The sequence below is a fragment of the Gymnoscopelus braueri genome (genome assembly GCF_963280865.1).
Source record: "Gymnoscopelus braueri genome assembly, chromosome: 6".
NCBI classification, from domain to species: Eukaryota; Metazoa; Chordata; class Actinopteri; order Myctophiformes; family Myctophidae; genus Gymnoscopelus; species Gymnoscopelus braueri.
In genome coordinates this window covers 43,332,306-43,345,198 of record NC_137607.1, presented here as the reverse complement: position 1 = coordinate 43,345,198, position 12,893 = coordinate 43,332,306, and the positions used below count along the sequence as shown (strand labels likewise).

Here is a 12,893-nt window from a genome sequence, read left to right as displayed (position 1 = left end):
TATTTTACACTTTGGGCTATTCAAAAATAGCAGATCTACAAGCTCATAGCGCGGCACCGAGTGCCGCGCTACGAGCTTGTAGATCTGCTATTTTTGAAAAATCGTGAAAATGTGTGCAAATCTGTGAATATATATATTTTTAAAGTGAACATTTTTTACTCAAATCTTTGCTTCTGGGGGGTCCCTGGAACAAAATATTTTGATGGGGGTCCGCGGCCAAATACATATAATTTGGGGGGTCCTTGACATGAAAAAGTTTGAGAACCACTGATATAGAAACTTAAGTTTTTTAGAAAACTGTTGGGATTTAGGAGACATGTAGAATCGGCTTCAGGTCTCAATGGGTTAAACAAAACCAAAGAAAAATACGTTTTTGTTTTAACCAAAAAATATCACTTAAAATCCCAGCATCCGTATTGTGGGGAAAGCTTTCGCAGAAAATAGCAGATCGGCAAGCTCACAACGCATCATGAAATCTGTTCAATTTGAGGGGCAGGGGGGGATCCTATTTTAAGTATTTTTACCCATTTTTAATTTAACAAGGTTTGTATAATCAACTACAATAACAAAAATAATAGTAAAATGGCATTTTGAGTTCACTTTAATTTAGCAGTTAATGTTGTGTTCGCTCATTGTTTCAATATGGTGGAAACAATGAAACAGTGCTGGTTTCTTTCTTGGATATTTTTCTCTCTAGTTCATACCTGCATGTTTGTTGACATGTTCTCACTGTGAATGATGTTGTACACTCATACATGCAAAGGATAAGTCTTAATAAGTTAACAAATTGTATTCTAATCTCTCTCAAATCTCCAAATCCAGCCTGCTTCCATGTTAATATATATGGAATCCGCTCATATCCCGATTGCGAGATTCTGTGTGTTTTATAATTGTACTTGTTGTAAGTCGCTCTGGATCAGAGACTCTGCCAACAGGCTCTGTGCATAACTGACCTTCATGTGTTTCCGGTTCAAATTTGGTGCCGAGCCAATGAAATGAAAGCTAAGAGAAACTGAACTGACAAGAAACGGGTATGCCAACTTCTGGAAACCCGGTACTACACTTATGCACAGAGCCTATTATCTAAAAGGTAAATGCAAATAGCAAATGCCTTAAAGTCTCCTATTCAAATATTTAAAAATATATACTTGTATGTAAAAAATAAAACAGAAAAGAAAAAGAACGTGATGCCAATAGTGGGGTTGTGAACTTCAATAAATTACTTTAATCTCAAAACATCTGGCTCCACACCTCCCCTGAAGGGCCCAAAATAAATCATGTATAAATGAAACTCGGATTCCTCATCGCAGGGGCTTGCAAACACACATCATCAAAGTCAACAGGGACCTGAGACCGGCTGTGTGGGGGGGGCGGGGGGGTCCTCACTAAACCTTGAATCAAACACAAAGTTCAAGTTCAAAACTGAGCCCTACTACGGCTTTGTAGTGGGGCGGCGTGTGAGGGCCTTCATGAGCAACACTTTCATATTAGGGTGAGTTGTTATTAACGTAGCGATTTCCATGATAAGGCCCCAATGTGCATACAGGTAGACCGTTTTGTTATTTGAAATGGAGCTCGGGAGGGGTGGGGGTGTGTGAGGGGTGCTGTTCACTTGGTGTTGTAGGTGGCAAAACGCTGGTTGAGGGGGTTCTCTGGGGATTTCACCCATTCTTTCTTAAGCATCTGCTTGAGCTGCGACAGCCGCATGCCGGGGTTCTCCATCTTGATGCGGGGCATGTTGACCTCCTCCCAAGCATTGTAGGCTGCTTTCATCCTGCGCTCCGGGTGCCGGTCAAGGTCTTCAGGACCCGTGCTGGGGGGAGGTATGGTTATCATTAGGAAAGTTACTATACTACTACTGTTATCAATACTGATTATTGGTCTGGTACTTTATCAATACTATTATAGGTTATTTTCTGACCAAATGTTACCTGGCCGTTATGTTTCTATGTTTTCCAAACAAATTCAGTTTACAGTTGCAACAATCTCTATTGCAAGTACATATTAACCTACAATATGTTCTGGTGGAGAACGTAAATACGCCACCAAATGACATCACCCAAAAAACATGTTATTTCTAAAACTGGTATGCTCATTCTGCAACGCTACATGTCTGCAATTACAATATTTCAAAACGTCACTGTCTTGTGTTAGGTTCAGGGCCCGACATATGCCTGATTTTAGAGACTTTTAGCCCACCTATGTTTTGGCTGATATTTTGTCAAAACATGCAACATTTTCTAATCGATTTGCAAAACTTTGATTTTATAAGTTTCGATTTGAGAACATTTGACTTATAAACAAACAAATAGAAAATTAACACAAATAACTTTTTGAAAATTAACTAAAATCTTCTTACAAACTGAGCGGAAAAATGAGCAAGCTGCCTCACAAACTGCCTACAGCCGGCGATGGATGTGGGATCAGCATCCTTTCATAGGAAATTATGGCATTTTGTTCAGAAAACACTGTGAAAACGTTCACAGTGTGAACAGTGCCTAATAGATGCAGCCTCAAACCTTAGCGGATGCTTCTGTGCACACAGTGGACATTGACAATTACCTGAGGACAGAGATGGCGTCCTCTATCGTTCTGGCCTCTATTGTGCCCTCGTCAGGGACAATCCGGTTGACATTCTCTTCCAGAGGAGTGTCCAGGTGGCTTGGCTCTGTGGAGGAAAAAAAACAAGCGCCACGTATAAATATCTCTATATGTGTGAGAATATGTGCAGTCTTGATATGCAAAATGGCATGTGTCTGCTTATGCATGGTATGTGTTTAAATATACCATGTAGCTGGGCTTGAGACTCTCTAATAGGACTTTACAGTGTAGAGATTAAGGTCCCAAAGATAAAAATGGGGGTCTGTGGCCTAATGTATATTGTCTCTGTCAGGTGGAAACCTCATTGTCCCCCAAAAAATACACAAAAAGTTAAAATATGGACATAGGAGGTTTCTGCCCCGACAGCAACGATATCAAACTGGGGGTCCTTGAAATGAAAAAAGCTGGAGAATCACTGGTTTAGCAGAAGCTGTACCTTTCGGTTTGGCCTCTGTCGTCGTGCCCTGCTGCTGCTCGTCACGTAGCGTCTCCTCGATCTGTGCCCGGGTCACTTTACCAGGTGGTCCAAGAGCAATCTCCTTGAGTGGTCTGGCCCTGAGCGCCGCACTCTCCTCGTCCAGGAGTCTCTGGTTCTCCTTCTTCCTCTCCAAAGCTTCTAACCTCTTCTTCTCTTTGTCATCCTACAAAAGGGCAGAGGGCAAAGTATGGTTTTGATCTTTACATTGTCCTCTGGATGGGCTTAAAAAACAGTTGTTTCCACAACAACCCAGTGTGGAGTTTATGTAACAGCGATTTGTTGGCTCGGGAAAAAAACTAAACCCTCTTAGAATTTTTGAGTAGCCCATTATTTATTTTCAAGCCTTCTCCCAATGTAGTCGTTCTGCCAATTAACACCCCCAGCTAAATTTGTTAATACAGCATCACAATCATTATAACGTCTTTATCCATATTTTATACTTTGGCTATTAAAAAATAGCGGATATACAAGCTCACAGCACGTCACTTTGTGTCACGCTGCGAGCTTGTACATCCGCTATTTTTGTAAATTTTTTAAACATCTTTAAAGTGTCTTCCGGGTGGTCCCTGGCACAAAACATTTTCAGACGGGTGGTCCGCAGTCAAATTAATATATACCAATTTGGGGGTCCTTGATGTGAAAATGTTCTTTTGAGAAGAACCACTGGTTCATCATACCTTCCTCTGCTCCTTCTTCAGGACATGCTTGTCGTTCTCCTCCCACAGAGCGTCTTCTAGCTCCTTCTTCTTCTTGGCGTCGGCCACAGCCTTGGCCTCCGCCTTGCGGGCTTTGGCTGTGACCGCCTTGGAGTTCTCACCCTGGAACTTCTTGGGCATTCCTCCTCTGGCCACGTTTCAGCTGAGAAGAACAACAAATAGAGGGCTAGTGTCACCAACAATCCTGACATTTTACTTGCACAAAAACGAATTTCGCCCACGGTTTTATACCTGTAAACCTGTGATGTGACAATAAAGATGATTCAACAACAAATACATTTTACAATTCTGTTTGGCTTTTAGGCTTTGCAAACAAAATGAACAGCGAAGATATGTCAAATAAAATAAATATACAAAGAATTGACTGACATATTTAATAACTACAGAATATACTTCTTTTTTTTTAAATAAGTGGAAATAGTTTATCTACAAGCTCACAACGTGTGGAGCCAAACATTTTCAACATGGTAACGATTACGCAAAATAATTGTGATAATGATTTCAAATAATTGAGATCAGGCGATTATGTAATATGTTTTACAGGCCTAACGGTGAATAAACAAGGAATACATTTTAAAATTTGGAGCATGATCCAGTGTGCAAACTTTATTCTCAATAAATAAGTAGTTTTGTAACTAATTACTACTCTCATTAAATAAGCAGTTTTTTAACTAAATAATACTCTCAGTAAATAAGTAGTTTTGAAACTAAATACTACACTCATTATATAAGTAGTTTTGTAACTAAATACTACTCTCATTTTATAAGTAGTTTTGTAACTAACTACTACTCTCATTGAATAAGTAGTTTTGTAACTAAATAATACTCTCAGTAAATAAGTAGTTTTGAAACTAAATACTACCCTCATTATATAAGTAATTTTGTAACTAATTACTACTCTCATTGAATAAGTAGTTTAACTAAATACTTCTCTCATTAAATAAGTAGTTTTGTAACAATAGCATTGAACAGGTTCACTATGTTCCACTCATTCATTCTCTCTTTACAATGCACTAGCAAACCAGCTAACATGCTAGTAGGCATTAGCCTGTTAGCTACATACACAACGTTGTCTTAGTTTTTTTATTCTCAAACCAACTCGCCGTCTGATATTTTCAACTTCGCTGTGACTGAATTATGGGAGAATTGTTCGGTATCCATATATATGAGAAAGTATAAATGTATAAGAAAGGAAACAATAGTCATACCTAGATGACAAAATATTGTTGTTTCGAAGAGGCATCTGGTGGCCACCCCCTCTTTGAAACTGAGGCGCACTCTGATGACGTACTGTCTATCAGTGTTGCCAGATTCTGCGAGAGAAATAAATAACCAGGTCTAGGAAAACAAGCCCAAAAGATTGATTGATTTATGTACTTTATTTAGTAAGACATGAGAATGGCAGTACATGGAAGTACAAATTCACAATACAATACAAGGTCTACTAAACTGGGAGTCTCATTAAGCACTAAGCTTGTTTAAGATGAGATCCCCATGCACACAAATCATGATACATATAAGAGACAGACAGATATACACACTACTATACAGAATGTCATACAATCAGTTTACAGGTTACTGGTATGGAGAGTGAAAAATATGTACAAGAGAAGAAGGAGAAAGGGGGGGTAGATTAGGACTTGGGGTAAGAAGCGACGAGGCTACGGCTATTTGAAAATAGCCGATCTACAAGCTCACAACGCGTCACTAATTGAGGTTGTAGATCTTGTAGATCTGCTTTTTTTTTTTTAAGAAAGAAAAAATCTTGGGAAAAAAACATTTTTTAAACATTTTAACAACACACAAAGTATTTTCAGATGGGGGTCTGTGGACAAATACATAATCATTTGGGGGTCCATGACATGAAAATGTTTGAGAACCACTGGTTTAAACAGCATTAGGAAACAAGCCCAAATAAGCAACTACACTTTAGAAACTAGCCCAAAAAAATATATATTTACAACAAGCAACTTACCAGAAAAACAACCCCAAAGTGGCTTATAATAAGCGGACTTGGCAACGCTGCTATCTATCAGCAGCAGTGTTTCCGAAACATAGGATTGCGACCCGTTTTGGGTCTTTCCTTCATTCATTGATGAATTCATTCATTTCATTCTATTCTATTTATTTTTTATTCCTTTGGGAAGCCCTGCAATAAGGGATCATAAAACTAAAAATATATTAAACATAACTTGATTCTATTCAAATCAAATAGCCTAAAGTAAACAAGGGATACAACTATAATAATGAATGTATTTAGGAGAGAAATTGACCAACAAGTAATAGTAAACTTCGTGGTAAACCTAAAAGTGACTTTGAATATACTGGTCAAGTTTCACACTTCCATAGTTTATTTTAAAGTTCGTTTTACTGCACATAAAAAGAATATAATGCAGTATTAGTGTTGGGAAGTGAAAATTATAACTTGAAGAAATGTACAGGGTCAAAAATGAACATAACTTAAAGCTGCACTATGTAACTTTCCTCTTCTACCCAGGATTTGAACCTGGTTTCCTGCGCAAGAGCTGATATTTTTACCATTGAGCTAATAGAGCCTGCCTGCTTGCTCAGGGGATAAATTGAATCTTGACCCTCAGGTAAAAATTTGTGTCAGATCATGTCTAGGTGAGACATGACCTTTGACACGATCTAAATGTCTCAATAGAATAGCAGGGAGACAAAATAAAACCACCCCAATTGTATAAATTATATTGTATTAACATACTCTACCATACAGATTGGACCCAATTACAGTTTATTAATTTTAAAAAAGTTACATAGTGAGGCTTTAAGAACTTACCCTTGTACTTGGCCCTTGTAATGTGATATAGTCAACATAAAGACAACAAATAAAGGTTATTAAATACCTGGAGAAATGAATCCTCTATTTGAAAACTCATTCATTGTGCAGTCCTGTTTCTCATGCATTACCAAGTCATATGACAGCTATGTTCTTAATTAAAGTTATCTTTTGATGGATAATCTTTAATAACAAACATCAAATAGCTCTTGGCAACTTCAATAATTGTCTTTTCTACAGACAAATATTTACTGAGGATGAATACTTTTGTATTATTAGCTTGGGATTAGAGTATAGGGGTGGCCATAGCTGAGTGGTTAGTGAGCCCGCCTAGGGAGCCAGAGGCCCTGGTTGCCCCAGGTATGATTCCAGGCCAGGCCAGCAAATGTGTCGATGAAATGAAATTTGTCCCTGAGCAAGACTCTTAACCCCTAATTGCTCACAGGCCCTCATTGGAAACAAGACCGTAAGGACTTTCATGAACGGACCTGTTAAAGGAATTATCCTTATAGGACAAACATCAGATGAAGACTGATAGGTCTAAACAACTATCTCTTCTATTGTGTATTGATTATCCCTCTTAATACAATGTCAGCTTTTTAACTTGTCTGTTTGATTCCGTCTCATTTTTACTCTGGGTTTTCATCTTTTTATCAACATAGAGCAGGGTTTTCTTTCCCTAACCAGCTCTATCAAAGATGCAAGACAAAGATGCAGGTAGTAATCATCAACATTATTTGCCTTTGACATGTACCAAAATAGGGATGGCAGGTTGAAAGTGGTTGAAATTTCACCAGCTAGATTCAACCTGTGGGTCGGGCCCAGATGACAGTGAAGTAGTGACAGTTTAAGGACTTTTAGAAAATAAAGAAGACCATTACTGCATCAAAAGTAGCCAAATCAACAAACTACAAAAACTGGTCAAACATTCACCAAATTGTTAAACAAGAAACAATATAAGAAAAGGGCAAAACATTTGAAAATAGCCGATCTACAAACTCACAGGGCCATGCAACGCCAGGCGTTGTGAGCTTGAAGATCACCTATTTTCATTTATCTGTGGAAGTTGAACCCTATTTTTTTTTACAGTCTATTGTGGAACTGAGTCAAACTAAATGCAATCTGGGAACCCAGCTCTGAATCTGTTCTTGAGAGATTAAACTAAATGTAATCTCTCAAGAACAGATTTAGAGCTGCGCTACTGATGCAAATGCAAAAGTGAAAAACGCTGGGGTATGGAGTTACATTTGTGTCTTTATTAACCAAACAAAAGAAAAACATTTGAGAGAGAAAAAATATAAACAGAGCAAAGAATAGTTTTGAATGAAAACAAATTAAAACAGCAAGCGAAAAATAATAATTTGTAAGCAAAGGAAATTATATAAACAGAACAAAAAATATTTTTAATTAAAACAAATTAAAAACGCAATCAAAAAAATATATTTGCAAGCAAAAAAATATAAGATTTGAAAGAAAAGAAAAAATTATTGAGAACAAAACTTTTAAAATTCAAGAGTAAAGAAATAAGGAAAAACTGTTTAAACTACATAAAACAAAATACTTAGTAAAATGTTTGGGAAATAAAATGTTTTTAATGTTTTTTTCCTCATTTGCGAATGAAAGTTGTTTTTTCTGATTGCAAAATGCCTTCTCTCTCAAAACCTATGTCTTTGGTCTCGATTTTTTTTTCTCTCTCTTGGATTTGTTTGTGTGAGGGGTTAAAGTTCAGAAGGCGGGTCCTACGCTGATAGATGTAAGACACCTCTCCATTGGTCACTTGGAATCTGAGTGACAACTCCCCCTTCCTTATGTAGCTTGTTGAATGCAGGGATGGAGGTGTGTTACGGCCAGCATGGTTTTTTGATTGATTGAATTATTAGCAGTTTGCAAAAAAAACCTAAAAAACATGAAAGTATAGTGCAAGGTCAGCTAAGAGTATTTAAAACCCAAGAAAGATGACTTGTTTCCATTGGGGTCCTTTGTACTCAATTCATAGAGACATTTAATGACAGACAGATATACACTACTATGCAAAACATCATAAAAAACAAAAACAAAAAAAATATGTACAGTAAACAGTTTGAGTAAACAGATTGATGGAATACTTTATTAACAGTAGGATACAGAGGTACAATTGTACAATGATTGTTATAAGGATAACACAAAAAGGCTTGTTTCCATTGTGGTCCTCTGGGACTGAGGTCAGAGCTCCATTCCAGCTCTGGACGCTACACTATTCGTTACAATATTGAGCATTTTAGGCTATTAGCAATTCAGATGATTCCCTAATGTTAGGTTTCTGTTCTACTTACAGTTTGTGATCTGTATTTAAAATTGTTGTATTGTTGTTACTGTTATAGTAGGCCAGTGGTTCCCAAACTTGGGATCGGGACCCTCAGAGGGGGTCCCCAGATTAGCTTAATGGGCAACATTGTTTTCTCTCTCAACAATAAACAAACCAACCTATACAGTATAAGTGTATACAGGGTAACACATTTCTAAAGTGACAATTTAATGACTTTTAAGACCTTTTAAGGCATTGTGCGCTTGTAGTTCGGCTATTTTCACAATATTTATCTGTGGAACCGAGTCAAACTAAATCTAATGCCTACAATTTCAAGTGCTTGTCAGGGTGGGTGGTCCCCAGTTCAAGTATGATTATTTTGGGGGGTCCCCAGTTCAAATATGATTATTTTAGGGATTCACAGGCTGAAGCACACTATCAGACGAAACGTTTCCAAAGCAGTCTATCTGGAATGGGCCTGGCCAATAGGCCAGTCACTTCAGCCTTGCCTTAATTAGAATAACGAATATAACATAAAATAATGTAGCTTTATTTTATAATTTCAAAGGGTTCCGAGGCTGTGAATCCCTAAAATAATCATATTTGAACTGGGGACCCCCCAAAATAATCATACTTGAAGTGGGGACCACCCACCCTGACCCAGGCATTAGATTTAGTTTGACTCAGTTCCACAGATAAATATTGTGAAAATAGCCGAACTTCAAGCGCACAATGCCTTAAAAAGGTCTTAAAAGTCATTAAATTGTCACTTTAGAAATGTGTTACCCTGTATACACTTATACTGTATAGGTTGGTTTGTTTACTGTTGAGAGAGAAAACAATGTTGCCCATTAAGCTAATCTGGGGACCCCCTCTGAGGGTCCCGATCCCAAGTTTGGGAACCACTGGCCTACTATAACAGTAACAACAATACAACAATTTTAAATACAGATCACAAACTGTAAGTAGAACAGAAACCTAACATTAGGGAATCATCTGAATTGCTAATAGCCTAAAATGCTCAATATTGTAACGAATAGTGTAGCGTCCAGAGCTGGAATGGAGCTCTGACCTCAGTCCCAGAGGACCACAATGGAAACAAGCCTTTTTGTGTTATCCTTATAACAATCATTGTACAATTGTACCTCTGTATCCTACTGTTAATAAAGTATTCCATCAATCTGTTTACTCAAACTGTTTACTGTACATATTTTTTTTGTTTTTGTTTTTATGATGTTTTGCATAGTAGTGTATATCTGTCTGTCATTAAATGTCTCTATGAATTGAGTACAAAGGACCCCAATGGAAACAAGTCATCTTTCTTAGGTTTTAAATACTCTTAGCTGACCTTGCATTATACTTTCATGTTTTTTAGTTTTTTTTGCAAACTGCTAATAATAATAATAATCAAAAAACCATGCTGGCCGTAACACACCTCCATCCCTGCATTCAACAAGCTACATAAGGAAGGGGGAGCTGTCACTCAGACTCCAAGTGACCAATGGAGAGGTGTCTTACATCTATCAGCGTAGGACCCGCCTTCTGAACTTTAACCCCTCACACAAACAAATCCAAGAGAGAGAAAAAAAAAATCGAGACCAAAGACATAGGTTTTGAGAGAGAAGGCATTTTGCAATCAGAAAAAACAACTTTCATTCGCAAATGAGGAAAAAAAACATTAAAAACATTTTATTTAGCACAACACATTTTATTACCCAAACATTTTACTAAGTATTTTGTTTTATGTAGTTTAAACCGTTTTTCCTTATTTTTTTACTCTTGAATTTTAAAAGTTTTGTTCTCAATTATTTATTATTTTCTTTCAAATCTTATATTTTTTGCTTGCAAATATATTTTTTTTGATTGCGTTTTTAATTTGTTTTAATTAAAAATATTTTTTGTTCTGTTTATATAATTTCCTTTGCTTACAAATTATTATTTTTTGCTTGCTGTTTTAATTCGTTTTCTTTCAAAACTATTCTTTGCTCTGTTTATATTTTTTCTCTCTCAAATGTTTTTCTTTTGTTTGGTTAATAAAGACACAAATGTAACTCCATACTGGGGGCGCTGTTTTTCCTTTTTTTTTTGGACCTGGGATCCCAGATTGAACTAAATGCCTTAACTCCTACATTCCAGGTGCTTATCGGTGTGGAGTGGAGACAGGGTCCCCAGTTCAAATATGATTATTTTGGGGGGTCACAGCCTGAAAAGGTTGAGAACCACTGGATTAGAAGGTAGCCCTATAATGAGAAATGAGAATGTAATGAGAAGCAATGAGAGAATGTATAAATAAGTATGACTATTCAGATCATAGGTTTCTGTCTCCACCGACAGTCATGGAATTCTGTACTAAATCTAACCTGTATAAATTCGGGGGTTTTCTTTTAAATATTTGAGAAGCACTGCAGTCTGCAGCACAGCACACACCCTCCACCCACACCTCTCTCTCTCTCTCACACACTCTCACTATCGCTCTCTCTCTCTCTCTCTCTCTGTAACCTCGCGTCACCAGCCTTTCCACCTCGGAGGAAAGCCTGGTATTCGTTCCAAACAGGCCCATGTGATCCGGTTTAGAAAAAAGGAAAAACATAATCGTGTTCCGGTGGTGGGTTCCGGTTGGCGTCGCATTGTTTTTGTTCCCCACATAATGCGAATCAATTATGTTAGTCTCGCCAGTCGTGCGACGAGTTAGAATAGAAAATGGACATGCCAAACCATTATTATACCAAAAGAAATGAAACGATTATACTAAACTAAGCATATTTTAAACTAGGGGAATCATTTTGGAGGTGCACGGCACCGGAGGTTCCGGTGGCATGTGCCGGCTACCTGATGACGTAAAGCTATTTCCGCTCCGACCGGATCAGAAACCCGAGATGGTATTGATCCCAGGTTAGACGACCGACCGACCGCAAGGGGCAGCATTTCACAGTCAGTCGTCGCGCGGTCTCATGACGTAAAAGCAGCATTATGGAGCGTGAGAGCGAGCCTGACCAACCCGTCCAGCCTGGAACCGAAGCCTGCCAGGCCGACCGCCTCACCCCGGGCACACAGCACAGCAAACGGCTCAAACAACTGCAGAATGCCGCCCTGCAGACCACGTTAATAGCAGCACGAATGGAGGCAGCGAACCTATCCGACGCGGAAACCACCACCACCGACGCCGGGAGCTTGTCCGAACCGCACGCCGGGGAGGGTGAACACTCCAACGGCTTGTCCTTCCGCAGCCAGTCGGCCCCTCATGATCCTCCACCGCCGCCGTCTAACGACCACCGAGAACCGGCCGACGGCGAGGAGGGGGACCCGGAGGAGGAGAAGACGGACACGAACGTCCTCAAAGAGGCGTCCGAGCAGCAGAGGACCTTGACGGACCACCTGAACAAGCGGCTGCTGTCGTCCTTCCTGGAGAAGCTCAACGAGCGAGACCTCCAGGCTCTGCCGGGGGTCCAGCGGCTGGACTGCGCCGTGGCGGCCGGGGAGGAGGACTCGAACCGGGCCGCCGCGGACGACTGGTGACGATGATGATGATGTTGTGGTGGTGGCACTGGTGATCCTTCCGAACACTCAAAAGTTAGCCAGACAATAGCCGATCTACAAGCTCACGACTCAAGGCGTCGTGAGCTTGTAGATGGGGCTATTTTCGGCGCGCAACACCGTCGTACAGTGGAGCATAAATTAGGCAAAAAGACCACAAAGGGCCCTCCAGAGTCTGGGGGCTGTCTGGGGCCCAGACAACAATATGGGGCCCTCAAGCAAAACTGGGGATCATGAGAGACGATGTACATTTAATTCCTCAACAGATATTCCTGTTTTGACCCCCGGTCTGTCTACTTCACAATATTCTGCTGAAGTTCTGAGTGTCATGATGGTAATTTTTGAGTTGTAAAACTTAGTATGAATGTGTGTGAAAGGACATGGTACAATAAATGGCACGATAATTGATCAACACTGGGGTATTTGTAACTTATTGGCTCATTGTTGAGGCCTCTGTGAAAAGGAAAAAAACGATTCTGT

General features: G+C 39.2%; 1 protein-coding gene across 1 annotated transcript; it reads right to left on the bottom strand.

Annotated features, from left to right (window-relative positions):
• Nucleotides 1–105: 105 nt before the first annotated feature.
• On the bottom strand, nt 106–5,079 carry ccdc124 (coiled-coil domain containing 124). Its single transcript, XM_080430900.1, has 5 exons — nt 5,004–5,079; nt 3,757–3,937; nt 3,038–3,242; nt 2,563–2,668; nt 106–1,813 (listed from the first exon to the last, which is right to left on the bottom strand). Exons 2-5 carry the CDS (start codon nt 3,913–3,915, stop codon nt 1,609–1,611), a joined length of 675 nt encoding a protein of 224 aa, XP_080287026.1. The 5' UTR covers nt 3,916–3,937; nt 5,004–5,079; the 3' UTR covers nt 106–1,608.
• Nucleotides 5,080–12,893: the final 7,814 nt, after the last annotated feature.

Coding starts and splice junctions, on each gene's coding strand:
- ccdc124 (XM_080430900.1), bottom strand. CDS start 3,915: ATGCCCAAGAAGTTCCAGGGTGAGAACTCCAAGGCGGTCACAGCCAAA. Junction 3,243..3,756: donor TGAAGAAGGAGCAGAGGAAG/GTATGATGAACC, acceptor GCCCTTTTGTAG/GATGACAAAGAGAAGAAGAG. Junction 1,814..2,562: donor GACGCCATCTCTGTCCTCAG/GTAATTGTCAAT, acceptor ACCTCCCCCCAG/CACGGGTCCTGAAGACCTTG.